Here is an 18,629-nt window from a genome sequence, read left to right as displayed (position 1 = left end):
TACAATATCTACGTATCATGAGTAGCCGATAAATTCGAAAAATCAGCTTCGCTAGCTTTCTTTATTCTGGGGTAAGTCTTTTTTTTGTTTTTTTTTTTTTTTTCGTTCTTCCATCCTGACTACCGAAGCTGATATAACATTCTTGATTAATTTTTGTTTGGGGATGTGTTTCTCCGGGTATAAATACAGAATATATCTATTACGCCATCCTTGATACATCAGACATGAGAGATATTGTTATTTTTTCAGGTTCATCCAACGAACCACTCTGCAAGAGGATATGCGACAACTTGTCACTACCATTAGGTAAGGTGTTACTTAAAAAATTTGCAAATGGCGAAACTTCAGTTCAATTAGAGACCTCCGTTCGAGAGAAGGATGTCTTTATTTTACAAACGGGAGCAGGGTCAGTCAATGACTACTTGATGGAGTTACTGTTAATGATTTCAGCGTGTAAAATGGCCAGTGCAAAGAGAATCAATATTATAATGCCATTATTTTTCTATTCGAGACAATTAGATATGCCTGCAATCAAGTATGGCGAATATCTTTCAAATAAAATCAAAGTTGTTGGAAACGTGAAACCGTGGGTCTCACAAAATGGTACACTTATTGCAAATTTGCTGACCAGTGCTGGTGCAAATCATATCATTACAATGGATTTACACGATTCTCAATACCAAGGTTTTTTTGATATACCTGTTGACAACTTATACTCCAAGCAGCTTGTCCAATATTACATTACGAACTATATTCCGTGTTTCAAAGATTCTGTAATTGTGTCGCCTGATGCCGGTGGTGCAAAGAGGGCAACAGCGATTGCTGATTCAATGGGATTGTCATTTGCTTTGGTTCATAAGGAGAGAAGAATTGAAACCAACGAGGACATGTCCATGTTAGTCGGCGATGTGGAAGGGAAGACTTGTGTTATCATCGACGACCTAGTGGACACTGCAGGAACCTTGATCAAATGTGCAAAATTGTTACAGTCCAACGGAGCAACAAAAATTTATGCCATCGTCACACACGGGTTATTCAGTGGTGATGCATTACCTAAAATCAAGGAGTGTGGACTATTCACTAAAGTCATTACTACCAATAGTGTTAACCAAAGTAAAAGGTTGGAAACGGAGAAAACCGATGTTTTGGATGTTTCTAGAATGTTTGCAGAAGCCATTAGAAGAATTAATAATGGTGAGTCGGTTTCAATCATCTACAATTCAATGATATAGTTAGAATTGTCTAGTAAGTGGTTTTATTTTCATAAATAATAGATATATAATAAAGTAATGCTATAGAACATGTCAATGGAAGGTACATATATATTCATATATGTATGACTCAGCAGATTGCAAACTCCATCGAGGTATTTTCTTGAAAGGGATACGATATGGTCTAGATCACGCAACAGGTACCTTAATAGTCTTACTCTTTTCTTCCTCTTCCTGCTCTCTTTTTTTTCTGGCCATTTCTTCCCTCTCCTTCTCTTTCGCAGCTTCTTCGGGGTTCTCATCTTCAAACTGTTTGTTAGTGATCAAATGATGGGTATGATTTTGGGCCTTGATAATGATACCCGTGTTTCTTTCTGCATCATACTCTTCATAATGACAATATTCAATGTTCTGCATGAATTCAGTGTCCAAGACTTGTTTCATCGAAGCCCTTTCGCTTGGCCTAATCTTCAACATCTGAGCAATTACAGGTCTTGAGGAATGTGGTAACATTTTGAATAACTTCTCTGGGCCAACTTGTTTTACTTGACCGTTTGAGTCGGTGATTTCACCAGTTGGACGAGTGAAATAGTCATATGCTGTATCAGAAGTTTTAGGTATTCTCCAGGGAAAGCGGCGCAAAACCATACAACAATAAATGATAGCCACTGACCACACGTCGGCTAAAGATGGGTCATAGAAGGGATATTGCACAACTTCGGGCGCCAAGTATGGATCACTACCTAGAATACCTGATGCTTGCTCAATATCACGTGATTTCCCCTTGCCGTCGTACAATTTCTGGTCAAAAATCACAGAGGAACCAAAATCCACAATCTTCAAGACACCATTTTGGTCGACAACACAATTATCCAATTTTAGGTCTCTATGGGCCAAACCAATTGAATGCATGTAACAGACTCCTTCACATAATTGTCTAAGATAACAGTAGCATTCATACTTGGTGAATTTACCTGCCATTACCATAGTGAAAAAATCATAAGGTGCATAATCCATAACAATTATGAATAGGTCATTGTCTTGTAGTAAATCATATGTCCTAATTAAGTTTTGGTGGTGTAGTTTTTTAGCAATATTAAATTCATTCTTTAATTTTGATTGGTAAGTAAACCAATCTTCTTTATTCATCTGCAATCTTAGTTTCTTAATTGCATATAAATGGTTTCGTGTTGAATCATATAATGGATATACAGAACCACCGGCACCTTTACCGATGATCAGAGCATTCGATGAGCTACCTGATTTGGGAACATCAATCGCATTCAGCGCCAAACTGCCCAATTGAGCATCTAATGGCTGGTTTTCAATATTGGTGTGTTCCAATAAAGCCATTAAATCCACAGATCTGTCGGGAATAATACCATAGGGAGCCACCAATTGTGTCAACGCATTGAAATCGTTGAATTTAGAAGGTAAATTTTGAGTTTTTTGTAGCGGTTTCTCCTTATGATGGGCATGGTTCTCCGCCTTCTTGGATTGGAAAAAGTACGATTTCTTGGGCGAGTCTGTCTTGCTCTTGTTATTTTTGTGTTTCCCCTGCAGAGAATCCAGAAATTCTTGGTGTTTCAAATGTCTCTTCTCGAGAAACCTGGCCAACTTCAAATGTGGAGAAGGATTGGAATCTATCGGGTGTATCGACGAAGTGGACGAACCAGAAGAACGCATCTTAACCGAATGAGGCGCTTCCAGTTTGGTAGAGGCACTATCAGTCTTGAGGGTTGGTGACGAGCCAGGATAAGATGAGTGGGCATCGTTTGGATGTCCGGAAGTGGACGATATCGGAGAAACTGACGATTGTACTAATGGAGTATGTTTCTGGTGATGGGCATCTTTCTTATCCTTGGAACTCTTGAAGAGTTTGGAGAGGATACCGTTAGCCATAACTCGGGTTGTTGGTAAGATGGTAACAGTAGAGAGAACTCACCAACTCTATAATAAGGAACTGGGGGGGGCAGTATCTTGAAATTGAACGAAAATAAAACTCTATATGTTTCTCCAACTTCCTTCAACTTGTTCTTCCTCTCCCCCCACCCCCACCTCAATATTGTCTCAGATATTCATGCAAATAAAATATGGGAAGCTTTTTTTTTTCCGTCCTGCTCCTTTACTTTCTCCCTCGTCCCTCGGGACTCGGAGATAATAATAAGAAACACGTGACAAATTAGCTCCGGAAACAGAATCCGGGGAACTCGCCTAATGAAGGGAATTCACCGACTCGGTCAGCCAGTTGTATTTGTATAGAGGGGATGTTCAATGGACTCATGGTGGATGCAGTTGTTCCATTTGTGGGAATTGAAAGTCTACGTAGGAGGGTAACTAGAGGGCTCGAGAGACTGGTGTACTTGGTGCCCTGCATAATGGACAAGGTGTGATTACAGAGAGTGTACTCCTTGAGAAGACAATAGGAAACCACGTCTTGGAGTGCAATGTTGCCTGTTTCCTGTGCATGTTTGACAACCAGTTCGAAAAATTCCCTATCAAAGACAACCTCATGTTCTATGGCATCTTCAATGACCCTCTTAGCTATGGATGTTTCTTCACCATTCATCGAAACCACTTTTCTCAAATAGGCCTTAAAGAAGGAACTGGTCTTTGCGACATGGTCACTGTGGAGGAACTTCTCATAGACAAGGTTCATGGATTCTGCACCAACATTATCATTCAGGTCGAAAAGGGTAAAGAGTTCTTTATTGGATAACTTCATTCCGGATTTTCCCAAATCAGCCATGAGCAACTGCTTGACATGTTCCAATTTGACCTGATTTTTCTGTTGCTCTGTGAAGTTAATTTCCGCATATAGAATCCTCTGGATGAGCTTCTCAACATCTGCTGGTCGCAATTTCCCCGTAATCCCTCCTACTTGGGAGAACGAGGTAAACATCTTACACAGTCTAAGATAATATTTCGTTTGGCCACTGTGGAGAAATACATCATCATGCAACAACTTTACAAACTCAATCAAACTGATGCTGGTATATGTGGGGACTACCCGCTCCAAGGAGACCTGTGTATCCTCGATTCGACTCAATAGCTTCTCTCGTAGTTCTCGTATCTCCGTATATTCTCTATTCAACTCGTACTTGATAATATACGCCTTAAGATGGTCGATTTTCCCTCTTTCACTATCCTGCTTTGATTTGATGAATCTTCCCAAATGCCATGCAAGAGATTCTCCATCTTCTGTGGTATCGAATATATGCGAGTACTGTGGAATGAGCCTCGATAGTCCTATATCGACGAACTGCGTCACAGTGGGCAATTCCTCATACTGGCTAAGCTGGGTCTCAAACTTCCCAATGATTGCATTCAGCTCATCATGGCAAAATACCGGTGTGCAGCTCGGATTCGCCAAAAGCTGTTGCACTTGGTGGTATATCTTAGAAGTCCTCACAGCGTGTGTCGTCATCCTCTAACTTGATTTCTTTTTGTTTGGAATGTGACTTTCGGCTAGGTATTTTTCGTTTATTTTTTTTTTCTTCTGTTGATTCTTTAGATTCCTCTCAAATGTAATAGCTCTATCCAGCTGCCCTTTAAATACAGGTACAAAAAACAAGCAAAATGATAAATGTCTAACGAGAAATGAGACAATAACGATTGATTCAACTCTTTTATTAATGGAAATAATTGGCCTTTTGTGTCAATAGTGATTTTTCCATCTTCTTCTTAAAACAAAAAAAAAATACTTACCCTATATTATATGCTACAGCTGCCCCCGTGCTACCGCATAATTGTGTATTTTTTTCTGCGGTGCTACCATGTCGTTGCTCATATATTTACAGTTCCAATTAGCCCTTAGCCAAGAGGGACCACTATAGAGAGGCATATATCAGCCGCGAAACCATTTCAGTGAGACTGAAAATGAAGGGGGATCCGTGGGAGATGTGGGGGGGGGGAATGGGAAATGAGGGGAATTGGTAATCTAATCCCTCACGGATCGTCAGCGAAGTTTTTTTTCTTCGCTATTGATGTGGCTCAACAATTTGTACACCAATTTTAACCAATTTTAAGAGGCGATTGTTTTAATTCACTCGGAGAGGTTGATGGAATTTAACTTGAGTTTTTCTAAGGTGGTGCATAAGTCTATTATTCTATTGTATTTTATATTTAATTCTTCAACTCTTTAATTTTTTCCTCTCAAACTTCTTTATTTGCTTTGATTTATAACTAACCTCCACATGCTGCCGACTCGGTCCCATCATAGTACCATTGCCAAACTTGTCTTGTCCCTGGCCCCCATTCTCTCACAGGCCATCCCCATTGAGGTACATCCAATAAAGCGGCTGTTAGCTTCAGATATATTGGATATTCCGAGCGTTCCGACAGAGGAACCGTTGTCTCGATCGCAGTTTTACATATATGCAATCACTTCTAGTACGTTGGTGATTCTCGGTGGGGTGTTTGCAGGCTTGACCATTGGATTGATGGGCCAGGATGAAGTCTATTTGAAGGTTATTTCCTCCTCAGGTACCGAATCAGAGAAAAAATGTTCAAAGAAGGTTCTACAATTATTGGATAGAGGGAAACACTGGCTATTGGTTACCTTGTTGTTATCTAATGTCATTACCAATGAAACTTTGCCGGTGATTTTGGATCGATTATTTGGTGGTGGATTGGTGGCTGTTTTTTCCTCAACTGTTGCTATTGTCATTTTCGGTGAAATTATCCCCCAATCTATTTGTGTCAGGTACGGTTTAGAACTTGGTGCCTTTTTCGCCCCATACGTTCTGGTGTTGATGTACATCATGTACCCTGTAGCATACCCAATTGCTAAATTGTTGGACCATATTCTAGGACAAGATCATGGAACCCTTTATAGAAAGAGTGGTTTGAAATCCTTGGTCACTTTACATCATACCATGGGTACAGAACGTTTGAACATCGACGAGGTAACAATCATCTCCGCCGTTTTGGACTTGAAGGCCAAACCAGTCTCTGAGATCATGACACCAATCCAAAAGGTCTACACTTTACCATCGGATAGAATCTTGGATGAGGAAACAATAGATGAGATTTTCAATGCTGGGTTCTCGAGAATACCAATCCATTTCCCTGGGGAACCATATAATTTTGTTGGTATGTTATTAGTTCGAATTTTAATCAGTTATGATCCGGAAGATTCGTTACCAATTTCCTCGTTCCCATTGGCAACATTACCAGAGACTTCCTTGAACACCTCTTGTTTGAACATTTTGAATTATTTCCAAGAGGGCAAGTCGCATATGGTTGTCGTTAGTGAAACTCCTGGCAAAGATACCGGTGCCAAGGGTATACTAACTTTAGAAGATGTCATTGAGGAATTGATTGGTGAAGAAATTGTCGATGAAACTGACGTGTATATAGATGTCAACAAAAAGATAAAGAGGGAAATCCCAGGACCCTTATCAAAGAGAAATATAAATTCATACCTGCACCATTTGTACAAATCTTCAAGTAAGCGCTCATCAATAGACAATGAAGAGCGCCGCAGCCTGAATAATGGACACCCGACGTATATCACCAAAGACAGCTATAAGAATGGACTTGCAGCAGTAAAGCCAGCAATGAAACCAAGTAATTTGGCTGCAGATCCATTGAAAACTTCAAATACTCATATCAAAATAAAAAAGCTGCCTGACTTATTGACTCCACAGGGGATGTCGCCGAATATACCCTCTGCAATTGCATCTCACTCTAAACCAAATGAAAGGGACTCTCTTTCTCCCGGTAAAACATTATCCCACGAATACGGAACATCCTCAGTCGGACCCTTGGTGAACAACGGGGAAGTTCCCAAAGTTCTAAATTCTGAGGCTGCAGCTCTTGTTCATGGTATTTACGACAATGCTTCAAGGCATACAGATAAGTGTGAAAGCCGTGAAAATTGTGAATTTAATGGGAGTCCAGCTACAGATGCAGCAAAGAGACTGGCTTTGAATGCCTCTTATGGAATTCCAGTACCTAAAAACGTAGATCCTCGGGATGACCACAGCGACGACAACAATTCAAGATCTGGTAGTACTGGTGGGATTTTAGTCGAAGACAATATAGTCTCTCTTAAAGGTGTAAACAAAACAATCATCCACGATGGTACTTGGAACATGGAGAATGTCTGAAAATAGCATTAGCGTGTTTTGTTTCTATTGATCTGTCGGTTATTATTCGTTTAGTATTCCCATTGTATCTTTCAATGAAAAATATTGTATTCGATGGCACGCTAACTTACTTCTAGCCTAAGCTTATTGATTATTTATGTAATATGTATTCGGAATAAAGCGCATCTATTAGAGTAGTATAAAAAAGTATGAAAAATCAGCCGGTACTTGAAGAAAAGTTCCATTTTGTTTCTGTGTGTATTCTTTCAGTACTGGTTAAGTTACTGCAGGAAAAAAAAACTCAAATTTCACCGCTTCTCACAATTAAACCCTTCTTCGCAAAGTTTGTTCTTTCTTGCCTCTTATAGAAGTAGAGGACTACAAAAGTCCAAAGCATTAGTGAGAAGGCACTAGCGGCCGTGAATGAGAACCCCTTCAAATACCTTGGAGCTTCAACAGTTTTCCACACCAAGACCGAAATCCATGCAACTGAGGTTTGGGCCATGATATTCATTATGACCAAAACAATTGCTCTGTATTGAGGATCCTCTCTACAGATGTCATTCATCCAGGAATACAAAACTGGAGCCATTGCCCAACCTGTGTACTGTAGCATAAAAGCAAACCATTTGGCACCCTCCGGAACGTGCCAAACAGCTAAAATGGTATTCCCTGTGACGTTTAGGATTTGAGACCAAATAATCGCTTGCCAACGGGAATGGAATAAATCTGCATAGCAACCTGTCAAGATTAACCATAGGACCCCGACTGCTGGAGTTGCAGCGCCTAATTGATTCACTTTGCTGATACTGTACCTGTGTAAAGACTTGAGCCACAATAAATAAGCACCAGATGTTCCATTGTTGTTATTCCAACAAAAAATATTCCAGATGCTTAAAATATAGACATGCCAAGACGTAAAGACTTTCTTCCAGAGTGCCTTGTCAAAAAATCTTCTTCCGCCTTCAACTTCAATTGCCGTGTTATTCTTCTGCAATCTTTTCCTAGCAAGTAAAATCTCATCATCTGACAAGAAAATCGAATAGCAGTGAGCCGGAGTACCGGGCAAAACATAGAATCCAATAATACCAACGGCAAATGAAATGATTGCATCAATAATAAACATCCATCTCCATCCTTCCAAGCCATTGACCCCATTTAAAGTTTTATAAATTGACGCTTGTAACAAGCCAGAGGTTAACACACCAAGATATTGACCAATATAATAAAACATGGACCGACGGACCATTTCATCAACCTTGTACCAACTACCAAACAAATATTGGTAAGCCAAATAACCAGGAGCCTCAAATACGCCAATGAAGAACCTCATTGCTTGTAAATGCGCTACAGAGGTGGACTTATATGCACCTAAGGTGAATAAACTCCAACATAAATCGAGACTAGGTAAAACATAGCTCAATGGAACTTTATAAAGCGCCCACATAAATGGCAATTGGAAGACAATAGTACCAACAGTGAAAACTGCTTGAGTATGAACTAGTTCATTGCCTCTCATATTGAGAGATTCTTTCATTCCACTAACATATGCATTGTTCAAATTAGTCTGGTCTAAATATTTGACCCAGTAGGCCATCATGGAATAAAGAGTCAACAAGATATCAAGCTTCAATATGAGTTTCTTCTCTGCTGGTGTATCATTTTCGTTGAACCAATGGTACCACTTGTGTGAACTTCTTTGTTCTTTTGTTTGTCTAAACTCATATTCGTCAAAAAATTTGTACCAGGGTCTATTGGAAGCGTCAATTATTGGCAACTCATCAATCTTTTCCTTCACTTCTTCATATGGTTTCTTTGCTTCTTTTTCATCATCTTCCCCATCTACCGTGCTTGTTTCAAGATCAGAGTGAACGAAAGATTCCTCAGCTGCATCTTCAACTTGTCTTTCGACAGGTAAAACCCCCCACTTAAGTCTGGACCATATCACATAAACCGCCAAAAAGAGGTTTTTCAACCACAAAGAGAATTCATGTACTACGGGCATCTGTTTTGTAAAAAATTACGGATTTACCAAATTATTATATTTCTTCAAAGGGAGTTGCTGATACATCGCTGAGATTTTAACAAAGCGGGATACCTTATATTTATACAGATGAAAATATAAAGAAAAGTGGGAGTGTTTGATTCGAAAACCGTGGCGTCCATTGACATTTGCATCCTCCAGTGTGGTGAAAAAAAAAACTTGATCCACATTTAACAATGGAAATTAATTCACCGGCAGGGTCCATAAAAAAATTCCTGGGGGCGCCTGAAAACATTCATATCTCCGGAAGCGGAGATCTACAAAAAAAGACCTCCCTATCTGAAGAACTGCCATGACCACGTGACATTGCGCAATTCTTGTAAGATAATGCGCGTCCTCAGAAGAAAGTGAAGGGGATCTCTAAGGAGAAGACGGTGAAACTTGGATATGGTACTTGTTTATTTCCAAGAGGAAGGGCTTAAAGACAAACGAATAGTGCAAGTAGTTAACCCCACGATGGACGAGCTGGAAGGTAAAGCCATTGTCCACCTTCAGAAGTGTAAATACGCAGAGTATAAGAAGGCCATTTCACAATTTAGACTATTCTACCCCGAATTGTTTAAGAGAAGTTGTAGTAAGCCCGTTCTTAATTATAGAATCAAGGATCTGCTCATTACGGAAACTGAAGTTGAACTTTTCATTTTCAATGGATCTGTAGTTGCCGATGATGCTGTAGACTGGACAGACAGGATAATGGATGTTTTGGAAATCCCTCGTGAGTCCAGACACGAAAGAAGCAAACGTCCAAAAATGATAAAATATAAAGAAAACGAGAAAAGCATGGCGGATATATCGCAGTCTGTGGTTGAAGAGAACAATAACATGGACTTGGTATCTAATAGAAAGCCGTTGGAAAGTAACAGCACAGGGATTGGTGATTTTGGAGATGAGTTTCATCAGAATAAACAATACGGTTATGTTTTTTCAGAAATCAAAAAAAGCCATGTTGACGGCGACCATTTCTTATATAAATGTCAAAAGCCCAAGCGTCTCCCCGTTCCCTTGAAAGAATTAAAGGCTACAAGATTTGATGAGTGGGAATGTCCAACTTTTAATATGTAAAATACAGTGCATAATCAAGGGGAAGCATAGCTAAGAAAATTGCTATTTAATTCACTAAAGATACAAAAATAATCAAGTAGACACGATAGATGTACCATCTTGAAATCTAACCTTAAATAACTTATTCGCATTTGTAAACATACCTTCCTTTAACGAAACCACAATAAACTGCGAACCCTTGAATTTTGTTTTAATCAGATGTCCAATGCTTTGTGTGTGAGATAAATCCAATGCTGCGTCAACTTCATCTAAAATGTACATTGGAGCAGGACTGTACCGCAACAACGCCATGATTAAGGCAAGAGCAACCAAAGATCTCTGACCACCGGATAGTTCAACTAGCGACTCCTTCCACACCGAACCTAACCTAACTCTGATCTCCAAGCCTTCAAAAATATTACCCTCCTCGCCTGAAGTTTTGACTAGCTTCGCATAGGCTCCAGGTAGTAGCATAGCCAATGTTTCACCAAATTCATCAGAAACCTTCCTGTATGTTTTGTTCAACTCAGTTTTCAAATACTGATCCAACTTTTCTATAGTTGTTTCTATTTTCTTTCTATCTTTTTCAATTTTTAGAATTTTACCCTCAAGTGAAGCACAGTTTTGAAGTAGAATTTCGGACTCGAGCTGAACATTGTCGTCAGCACCTTTGGATTTCAACTCATCAATCTTTTTTTGGATCTCATTCACCCTGTTAGCATATTCTTCATAATCAAAATCTTCACATCCGCTAATTAGTTGAGCCCTACGAGTATCGTCGATTATTCTCGTATCATTCTTTAGCATTGAAATTACCTTTTTTGCCTCTTTGAACGAACCCAACAATTTACCCTTTCTTTCAACTTCAGCCTCATGTGCACGTGTAGTCTCAGATAATTCATTCTTCTTGTTCTGCAAATGTTGTGAAAGTTGATCGAACTCTGCCAAAGCATTAGCTGAACGATCTCTCTCGATTTGGATGTTCTCACATATTTGATCTAGCTCATATTGTACTTCATCAATCACATGGTCTTCTTCTTTCAAAGCTTCCTCCATTCTAGGTATTTCTTCCTTAGCTTTCAAGATTTCTGTTTTGAGATTTTCGATGTCAAGTAGAGCATCTTCATTTCTCACAGTTTCTTCGTTGAAAAGCATTCTTCTTGCAGCTAAGTTTTTCTCCTTCTGAGAACGCTCAACCAACAGTCGACCGATTTCTTCTTTTAATTGCCTCAACTTCTTGGATCCATCGCTGTTAAATTCATCCATGTCTTTGTTAATTTTTCCGATTTCTTGATTTAGCAATTCTATCTTCGATTCATTAGAACGTATCATTTCTTTTAAAGAGTCGATTTCATGCATTGATCTCTCATAATTTTGGATATATACAGCACTATTCGATTCATTGAGCTTTTTATTGAGCAGACTAATATGGTACTCTTCTGCTACTAGTTTTTGTTGAGTATCATAGTTTTTCTCTGCTGCAATATTCATTCTTCTCAATGTTTCAGAAATTTGGTCTAATCTCTTCCTGATGCTCATCACTTCATTTTTTAGGTCTTTATATTTCTCAAAATGGCTCAATAAAGAAGCGGAGGTGTTCCTTGAACCTCCTGAAAGTCGACCTTCGGGATCATAGTTATCTCCGTCCAAAGTGATGGATCCTGTTCTAATTTTTTCACTGAATGTGACTTTCTTGGCTGTTTCAGGATCATCACAGATCAACTTATTACCGAATACATATTCAATAGCCTTTTTGACAGAGGGGTCACATTCAACAAGATTTAGCGCAAGTTCAACTTTATTAGGTGCTTGCCTTTTAGCTTCATTGACAATGCTCTCTCTAACAACTTTTGAAGTGATCTTGTTCAACGGAACAATCGTAACCCGTTTCCTCAACCTACCCTTCTCTAGCAATAGAGAACCCGTCTTATCAGTATCCACAACGACATTGAATAACTTGAACCCAGCACAGACTTCTAATGCTGTTGCAGTTTTCCTATGCTTTTCTGGCAAATTGAATAGCTCACCACATAGGCCTTTCACTGAGTTATAATTGAAATCCGGCGTGGGTTTATCATATGTAAAGTCAAACCTCGTATCCCTTCTGACGAATTCTTGCAACGATCTATTTTTATAATTTAATTGCTCAAGTAACTTCTGCTCCTCAACCTTCAGTTTATCATATTCTAATTTGTCAAACCCACTTTGCTTTAGCTGTTCTTTAATGGAATCAAATTCTGCTTTACGTCTTTTAATTTCTGCTTTATATTTTTCAATCTCATGTTTATGATTTTCAAGCGTTGATTCATCAATTTGACCATCTAAATGTCGTATCTTCAACTTATCTTGCTCGATGGCTGTTTTAATTTCAGAGAGTCGTTGGTTAGCATCCCTTAGTTGTGCCGCAAAACCAGCATCTGACCCTTTTGATGATATACCGGTAGATAATGTCGAAAGTAAATCTTCCTTTCTTTGAAGTGATTCTATAAAATGTCTCAGTTCTTCCTCCTCACGTTTAAAAGATTGCTGGAGTTGAGTGTAGTTTGCATGTCTGTTATCGATGGAATTTTGGATTCTCTCTACTTCTTTTTCTTTCGATTTGCACAATCGCTTTAGTTCATTCAAATTATCAGAGTGTGACTTCCTTAGTGTTTTAAGTCTGGTAAGGTTATTTTGAGTCTCCTGTTCTTTTAATTCAAGTTCCTTTAGGTATTTGGACTCACTCTTAGAGTTGTTAGCTCTGATTTTTTGAAGTTCCTCGTTTAAGGTATCTATCTGCTTTTGAATCTCCTTTATTTTCAGGTCCAAATTAACGACTTTTTGAGTAGATTCATCGAGTGGTTTTGAGATATTTCGCACTACATCGATACTATCCTGGTATTCAAAGGCATTCATAATCAAAGAAAGTTTTTCCAGTTTCTCCTTTTCATTTTTGTACTCAATTAGTACCTCCGTCTGCTTCTTTAACTCATTTAATCTTGGTTTAACCTTTAAATCACGGATCTCCTTGATGGATGCCAACTTCATATCTTTCTTTTTCATAATTTCTTCAGATTTTTCCCTTTGTTTCTCATATGCCTTGGTACCTGTGGCCTCTTCAATCAAGCTTAATATTTGTTTAGGATTCATATTCAACATTTTCGTGATTTTACCTTGCATAATTAAAAAGTTGGGATTGTTGATATTTAACTGAACTGATTCTAGCATGTTTGCTACCTCTTTCTGTGTTGCCTTGCGTCCATTGATTAGGTATTTGGTATTCACAGTACTGGGGCCATCAACTGATATTTTACGGGTTATACTAATCTTAGGATCATTCTTGTATATAACAGGAGAGTGCTCCTTATCTGAATTGTCAAATGTGATGGTAACAGACGCCTTGGTTATACCTGCTTGCCCTTTCTTATAAATTAAATCCTGCAAATTAGAAGCTCTCAACGAGGAGGTTTTAGTTATACCTAAAACAAAACATATTGCATCTAAAATATTAGATTTACCTGAACCATTTAAACCTGTGATCGCGTTGAATTGGGGATCCCAGTTTGTAATCACAGTTCTGACAGAATAAGACTTAAATCCATCAATGACAAGTTCTTCGACCTTCATCGCTTCTGGCCTAAAAAGTAAGAGCAAGTATTAGTTATTGGGAATGAAGTCGAGTTCATGATCCATTTCAAGAAACTAAATCAAAACATACACGCATTTTTTTTTTCTCTCTCCAGTTTCATGAAACGCGGCACAGCTGAAATGGCTGAGCCTAATGTGGCAATGTGCATTTGAGAAGTTTGACCTTCGCCAGTTTCTTGTTTTAATGAAACTAACATTTTAATGTCATAGAATAAAGGGGATGAAGTCAAGATGCCTTTTCGATTTGAATTAGAGCTTAAGGCAAAAAGTTCAAGAGCATTATGGACCAGAGCTATTGGAGCTTTACATACAATTTCAGACAGTTTGAAAATTGATATTCGACAAGGCACCGAGACAGGACACGATGAACAAGGACGACGGTGTTATTCAGAACTGGTTTTCTCAAGTATGAATAAAACAAAAACCAGTGTTATGAAAATATCATTCAAAGAATGTTTTTTCAGAATGTTTAGAATCGAAGGAGAGATCACTGATAATGTGACACGTACAATGACAAACGTTGAAAACTATGCTAAAAACTATTCATTGATTATCAACAGTCGAGACATGAACACATTATTTAAGGATTGTGCGGATGATGCAGAAAGCTGGAAAATATTTCTCATAGCAGGGAACGAAATATCACAAATGATTTATTCGAATAGACTATTTGTAGAGTTTGAAACAAAAGCAGGGTTGAAGAAAAAATATTCAGTTTCTTACAGACCTTCAATGTTTGGGTGTGATAGTAAAATTAGTTTCATATACTTGAAAACACTAGAAAATCAAAGACTTTCTGATGAACAGGAAGAGCGAGGTGTGTTGGAAGATGATGGGTTCGATCTTTTGGAGGAGGAGGAGGATGAACGCGTGCATAGGATAGCAATCAACACACTTATATTGAAACGCTTTATACAGGTGTTTCCTCAACAAATAGAAGATTTTCGGCTCGAAATACGCCCTAAGGAGAAAAGCCTTGTCCTTATAGGGTACAATAGGCAGAACATAATAGGTAGAGGAGATTCAGTTGTGAACAAGCCAATGAACTTGAGTATTCAAATACAGTTAAACCAGATTGCATATAATAACGTACGTGAATATAAAGAAGACCGAGATATCAAGGATATACAAGTTTCATTCCGACTCAGGAATTTCAAAATGTTTATACAGTTGATAAGTACCGGTTTTACGGGATTCAATAGCGATGATGATAATACGAAGTCCAATAAAAGATCAAGAACTATTTCAAGCTATGACCGTGGGTTCTCTAATGATTATGAAGATAATATATGTGACATAATCTTCTCCAAATCTGGGTATCCCATTATTTTTGAAAAAAAGTATTTCACTGACGGTGATAATGAAATCCTGGAATGCTGTTCGATTTCATTAACCGAAGTAACGGATGGAGAATCGTCGAGAATAATACTCGAAGCCATGAATGCGGCTGTCAATCAGAAAATCAGAGATCTTACATCGGCTTCCGGGCACAGACAATCTCTATCTGCGTTAGAAGCGTTACCTACAGTAAAGGGAAATATATGGAAACAATTCACCAATGCTGAATTGGCCATGCCTCTATCGAACCGTCAGGATGATCATCCGGTTGCAGTTAAGGAGCCATTGTTTGTACCGGATGATGATCTCCACGCTGTGGAGTATCCACAAGACCTGGTTGTTCCTGAGTCAGTAGACAATGACGTGTTGTCAGATGCCAGCCGTGGGGGGGACGTAGGAGATTACCAACAGATATTCTGGGAAGATGAACGGTTTCATCAGACACGTGTTGTTGAAAAGCCCGGTTTTAAGAAGGACCGAATCGATGCCACCGTTGAACACGATATGGTACATGGCAAGAACAAGAGACGTCTCTTAACGGAGGAAGAACCTGTTGGGGACGACGGAGTGGCATGCCAAGAAAATTACCTTGGGCCTACCCAAAAATTACAAATCAAAGGTTTGTTTGATTAAGCGTGCTAATTAGATAAGAAAGGAATAATATACTCTATTTTATATCAAACACATCATACGGCTAGTATATGGTGCCTATGTTTTTTTTTCTTTTTTTCTTTTTTTTTTCTTCTTCATCCCGTTATATATAGTTGTATTAGCAAAAAGCAGACTGTATTGACAACCTGGACACATTAGCAGTACGATTTATGTCTCTCTATAAAAAAAAAAGTAACCGGCTGTACCTCTCATTATGCATCATCCTTTTTATTCTCGGAAAAATAATGGTAATGGAGGTACCTCAAACCTTGGCCTGTTTGAGCCACGGTATTAATGGCATGACAACCGAAAAGAAGATAATTTTTCGGTGTAACTGCTAGAGCATACTTCATAAAGACAAGTGAGTATGCAATCAACGAAACAGTCATTGGGCCAGAGATTGTGTCTTCTGGTTTGTTTCTCAAGTCCAAGACAGCAGCTACGGGGATACCGAAATTAGAGGCCGGACCCCAGAAATGGGTGGTGAACACATACTTGAGGGTTTGTTTATTGAAGATTTTCTGGGAGAGTTTCTGGGCAGCTGTGTTTGTTGCTGATGATGACATTGGATGCTTGTATATGCAGAAATGAGAACCACGTTGTCGAGTGTCTCTGGGAAAACAGGAGAAAGTCCAGAAAAGAAAGGTTGTACAGTGAATACTCTGATGTCAAAACGAGCTGGATCCTCTTCGCCCTGAAAGCGGAGAAAGCGGGGGGGAAGGAGAAAACCGGACCGGGCGAGGAAATTATGAGAATTTAGCGAGGCGCCCAATGTGAGCATTAAATTTCACAAAAAGATAAAGTAGAGAGGAGGAGGGAGTGATTCAAGATCGACAAGGGGTGTCCTTTGATGACGATTTGTCACGTTATCAGGTCGTGCTGGTAGTGGGGACTAGGACTAGGTACAAATGTCGTTTCTTGGTGGTAGTGATTGTGCTGCGGGGGCAAACCCGCTAGCCCAGCTTTCGAAAAGAGCAGACTTCGATACGTCTCTAGAGAACTCAATTAGAAACTCGAGTGCCCAAATAGGCGGTATACCACGCCAGAATGGCGTCCATAACGACATAATGATGAACCAACAGAACTTGCAAATGCTTAACAGCTTTATGGACCAAGGGTCCTCTCTTGACCGGGCCGATGCTTTTAATTTCAGGCCATTGGCCCATGAAATCAGCCAAATGGGGCACTATCAACAAGGGCGCCAACAAGAGCAGCAGCAGCAGCACCATCAATCACAGTCGCTGGATCATGCCATGAGTGGATCTTCTAGCTGGACTGCGGAGTTTGCGAAGGGCAATGCACAAATGGGCCTGCCACAGCAGTTTATCCAAGGTGTAAGTGTTGAGCAAAATGCCTCAAACGGTATTGCCCACACTCTTCAGAGAAATCATCATGTCCCAATGGTGACTGCTCGTATGCCTGCACAACTGTTTCAGATGGGAGACCCAGTTCAACGTTGGCGTCTGGAACAATCAGGGGATCAGGTTAATATCAATACGCAGAATCAGAGCCAAGAACAAAACGTGCACGTGGATTGGGAAAACCAATTCAAAGAACTCGAACAAGAAGTTCAGAATGACATTATTGTGGAAGACGATTTCAAATCACCTCTAGATGTCAACAGTGATATTAAAAACCCATTTCTAGGCTTCAATGAGAAATATCATGACGATTATCATTTTGAGGAAAATAACGAATTCTTGCATAATCCAAACGCATATCAAATTGGGTGTAAATTAATGGAGGGAGGGGCAAAATTGAGCGAGGCTGCATTAGCCTTTGAGGCGGCTGTCCAGGAAGACCCCAAGCATGTTGATGCATGGCTTAAATTGGGCCAAGTTCAGATTCAAAATGAAAAGGAACTACACGGCATAACTGCTCTTGAGAATTGTTTATTGCTTGACAATAAAAACCTCACTGCCCTTATGAGCCTGGCCATTTCATATGTCAATGAAGGTTATGATAATGCAGCCTACAAGACGTTTGAGAATTGGATCGAAACAAAATATCCAGACGTTGTTGCAAAGGCAAGACTTGAAAATCCTAATGATACTTCTGATGATAGGTATTCACTCAATAAGAGAATCACCGACTTGTTTTTGAAAGCTGCCCAGTTGTCACCAAGCGGTGTCAATGTCGATGCGGACGTGCAAACAGGTTTGGGTGTGCTATTCTATTCGATGGAAGAATATGATAAGACTCTCGACTGCTTCCAAGCGGCAATTAGATGTAATCCAAATGACGCACTATCGTGGAATAGATTGGGTGCTTCGTATGCTAATTCTAACCGATCGGAACAGGCAATTGAGGCATACTCTAAGGCCTTACAATTAAACCCCAACTTTGTTCGTGCAAGGTACAATCTGGGCGTTTCTTTTATTAATATGGGCATGCACAAGGACGCAGTTGAACATCTACTCACTGGTTTGAGTATGCATGAAGTCGAAGGCCCGGATGGAATGATGGTCAGTGATACCGAACAATCTAGTAATCTAATTGAAACCTTGAAAAGGGCGTTTTTGGCGATGGATAGACGTGAACTGATAGACAAAGTCAGGCCAGGAATGAATATCCAACAATTTAGAAAGGAGTACAACGTCTAGCTTTGTCAAGCAAACTGCGAAT

At 39.4% G+C, this 18,629-nt stretch overlaps 10 protein-coding genes across 10 annotated transcripts; 5 read left to right on the top strand and 5 right to left on the bottom strand.

The window, feature by feature from the left end:
• Window positions 1-224: 224 nt before the first annotated feature.
• C5L36_0D03890 (uncharacterized protein) lies at window positions 225-1,232 on the top strand (the record flags this gene model as incomplete). The annotated part of the gene is made up of 1 exon (XM_029467274.1): window positions 225-1,232. One exon carries the CDS (start codon window positions 225-227, stop codon window positions 1,230-1,232), a length of 1,008 nt encoding a protein of 335 aa, XP_029323134.1.
• Window positions 1,233-1,400: 168 nt separating this feature from the next.
• C5L36_0D03880 (uncharacterized protein) lies at window positions 1,401-3,113 on the bottom strand (the record flags this gene model as incomplete). Its single annotated transcript, XM_029467273.1, has 1 exon — window positions 1,401-3,113. The coding sequence occupies one exon, from the start codon at window positions 3,111-3,113 to the stop codon at window positions 1,401-1,403; it is 1,713 nt and encodes a 570-aa protein (XP_029323133.1).
• Window positions 3,114-3,393: 280 nt separating this feature from the next.
• Window positions 3,394-4,638, bottom strand: C5L36_0D03870 (uncharacterized protein; the record flags this gene model as incomplete). Its single annotated transcript, XM_029467272.1, has 1 exon — window positions 3,394-4,638. The coding sequence occupies one exon, from the start codon at window positions 4,636-4,638 to the stop codon at window positions 3,394-3,396; it is 1,245 nt and encodes a 414-aa protein (XP_029323132.1).
• Window positions 4,639-5,407: 769 nt separating this feature from the next.
• C5L36_0D03860 (uncharacterized protein) lies at window positions 5,408-7,324 on the top strand (the record flags this gene model as incomplete). Its single annotated transcript, XM_029467271.1, has 1 exon — window positions 5,408-7,324. One exon carries the CDS (start codon window positions 5,408-5,410, stop codon window positions 7,322-7,324), a length of 1,917 nt encoding a protein of 638 aa, XP_029323131.1.
• Window positions 7,325-7,604: 280 nt separating this feature from the next.
• Window positions 7,605-9,308, bottom strand: C5L36_0D03850 (uncharacterized protein; the record flags this gene model as incomplete). The annotated part of the gene is made up of 1 exon (XM_029467270.1): window positions 7,605-9,308. One exon carries the CDS (start codon window positions 9,306-9,308, stop codon window positions 7,605-7,607), a length of 1,704 nt encoding a protein of 567 aa, XP_029323130.1.
• Window positions 9,309-9,734: 426 nt separating this feature from the next.
• On the top strand, window positions 9,735-10,409 carry C5L36_0D03840 (uncharacterized protein; the record flags this gene model as incomplete). Its single annotated transcript, XM_029467269.1, has 1 exon — window positions 9,735-10,409. The coding sequence occupies one exon, from the start codon at window positions 9,735-9,737 to the stop codon at window positions 10,407-10,409; it is 675 nt and encodes a 224-aa protein (XP_029323129.1).
• Window positions 10,410-10,481: 72 nt separating this feature from the next.
• C5L36_0D03830 (uncharacterized protein) lies at window positions 10,482-13,994 on the bottom strand (the record flags this gene model as incomplete). Its single annotated transcript, XM_029467268.1, has 1 exon — window positions 10,482-13,994. One exon carries the CDS (start codon window positions 13,992-13,994, stop codon window positions 10,482-10,484), a length of 3,513 nt encoding a protein of 1,170 aa, XP_029323128.1.
• Window positions 13,995-14,246: 252 nt separating this feature from the next.
• C5L36_0D03820 (uncharacterized protein) lies at window positions 14,247-15,986 on the top strand (the record flags this gene model as incomplete). The annotated part of the gene is made up of 1 exon (XM_029467267.1): window positions 14,247-15,986. The coding sequence occupies one exon, from the start codon at window positions 14,247-14,249 to the stop codon at window positions 15,984-15,986; it is 1,740 nt and encodes a 579-aa protein (XP_029323127.1).
• Window positions 15,987-16,216: 230 nt separating this feature from the next.
• C5L36_0D03810 (uncharacterized protein) lies at window positions 16,217-16,570 on the bottom strand (the record flags this gene model as incomplete). The annotated part of the gene is made up of 1 exon (XM_029467266.1): window positions 16,217-16,570. The coding sequence occupies one exon, from the start codon at window positions 16,568-16,570 to the stop codon at window positions 16,217-16,219; it is 354 nt and encodes a 117-aa protein (XP_029323126.1).
• A 342-nt stretch (window positions 16,571-16,912) lies between these two features.
• Window positions 16,913-18,607, top strand: C5L36_0D03800 (uncharacterized protein; the record flags this gene model as incomplete). Its single annotated transcript, XM_029467265.1, has 1 exon — window positions 16,913-18,607. The coding sequence occupies one exon, from the start codon at window positions 16,913-16,915 to the stop codon at window positions 18,605-18,607; it is 1,695 nt and encodes a 564-aa protein (XP_029323125.1).
• Between the last annotated feature and the right edge of the window lie 22 nt (window positions 18,608-18,629).

This window comes from Pichia kudriavzevii, chromosome 4 (assembly GCF_003054445.1).
Source record: "Pichia kudriavzevii chromosome 4, complete sequence".
NCBI lineage: Eukaryota > Fungi > Ascomycota > Pichiomycetes > Pichiales > Pichiaceae > Pichia > Pichia kudriavzevii.
Note: the sequence above shows the minus strand (reverse complement) of the source record. Positions and strands in the feature narration are given on the sequence as shown.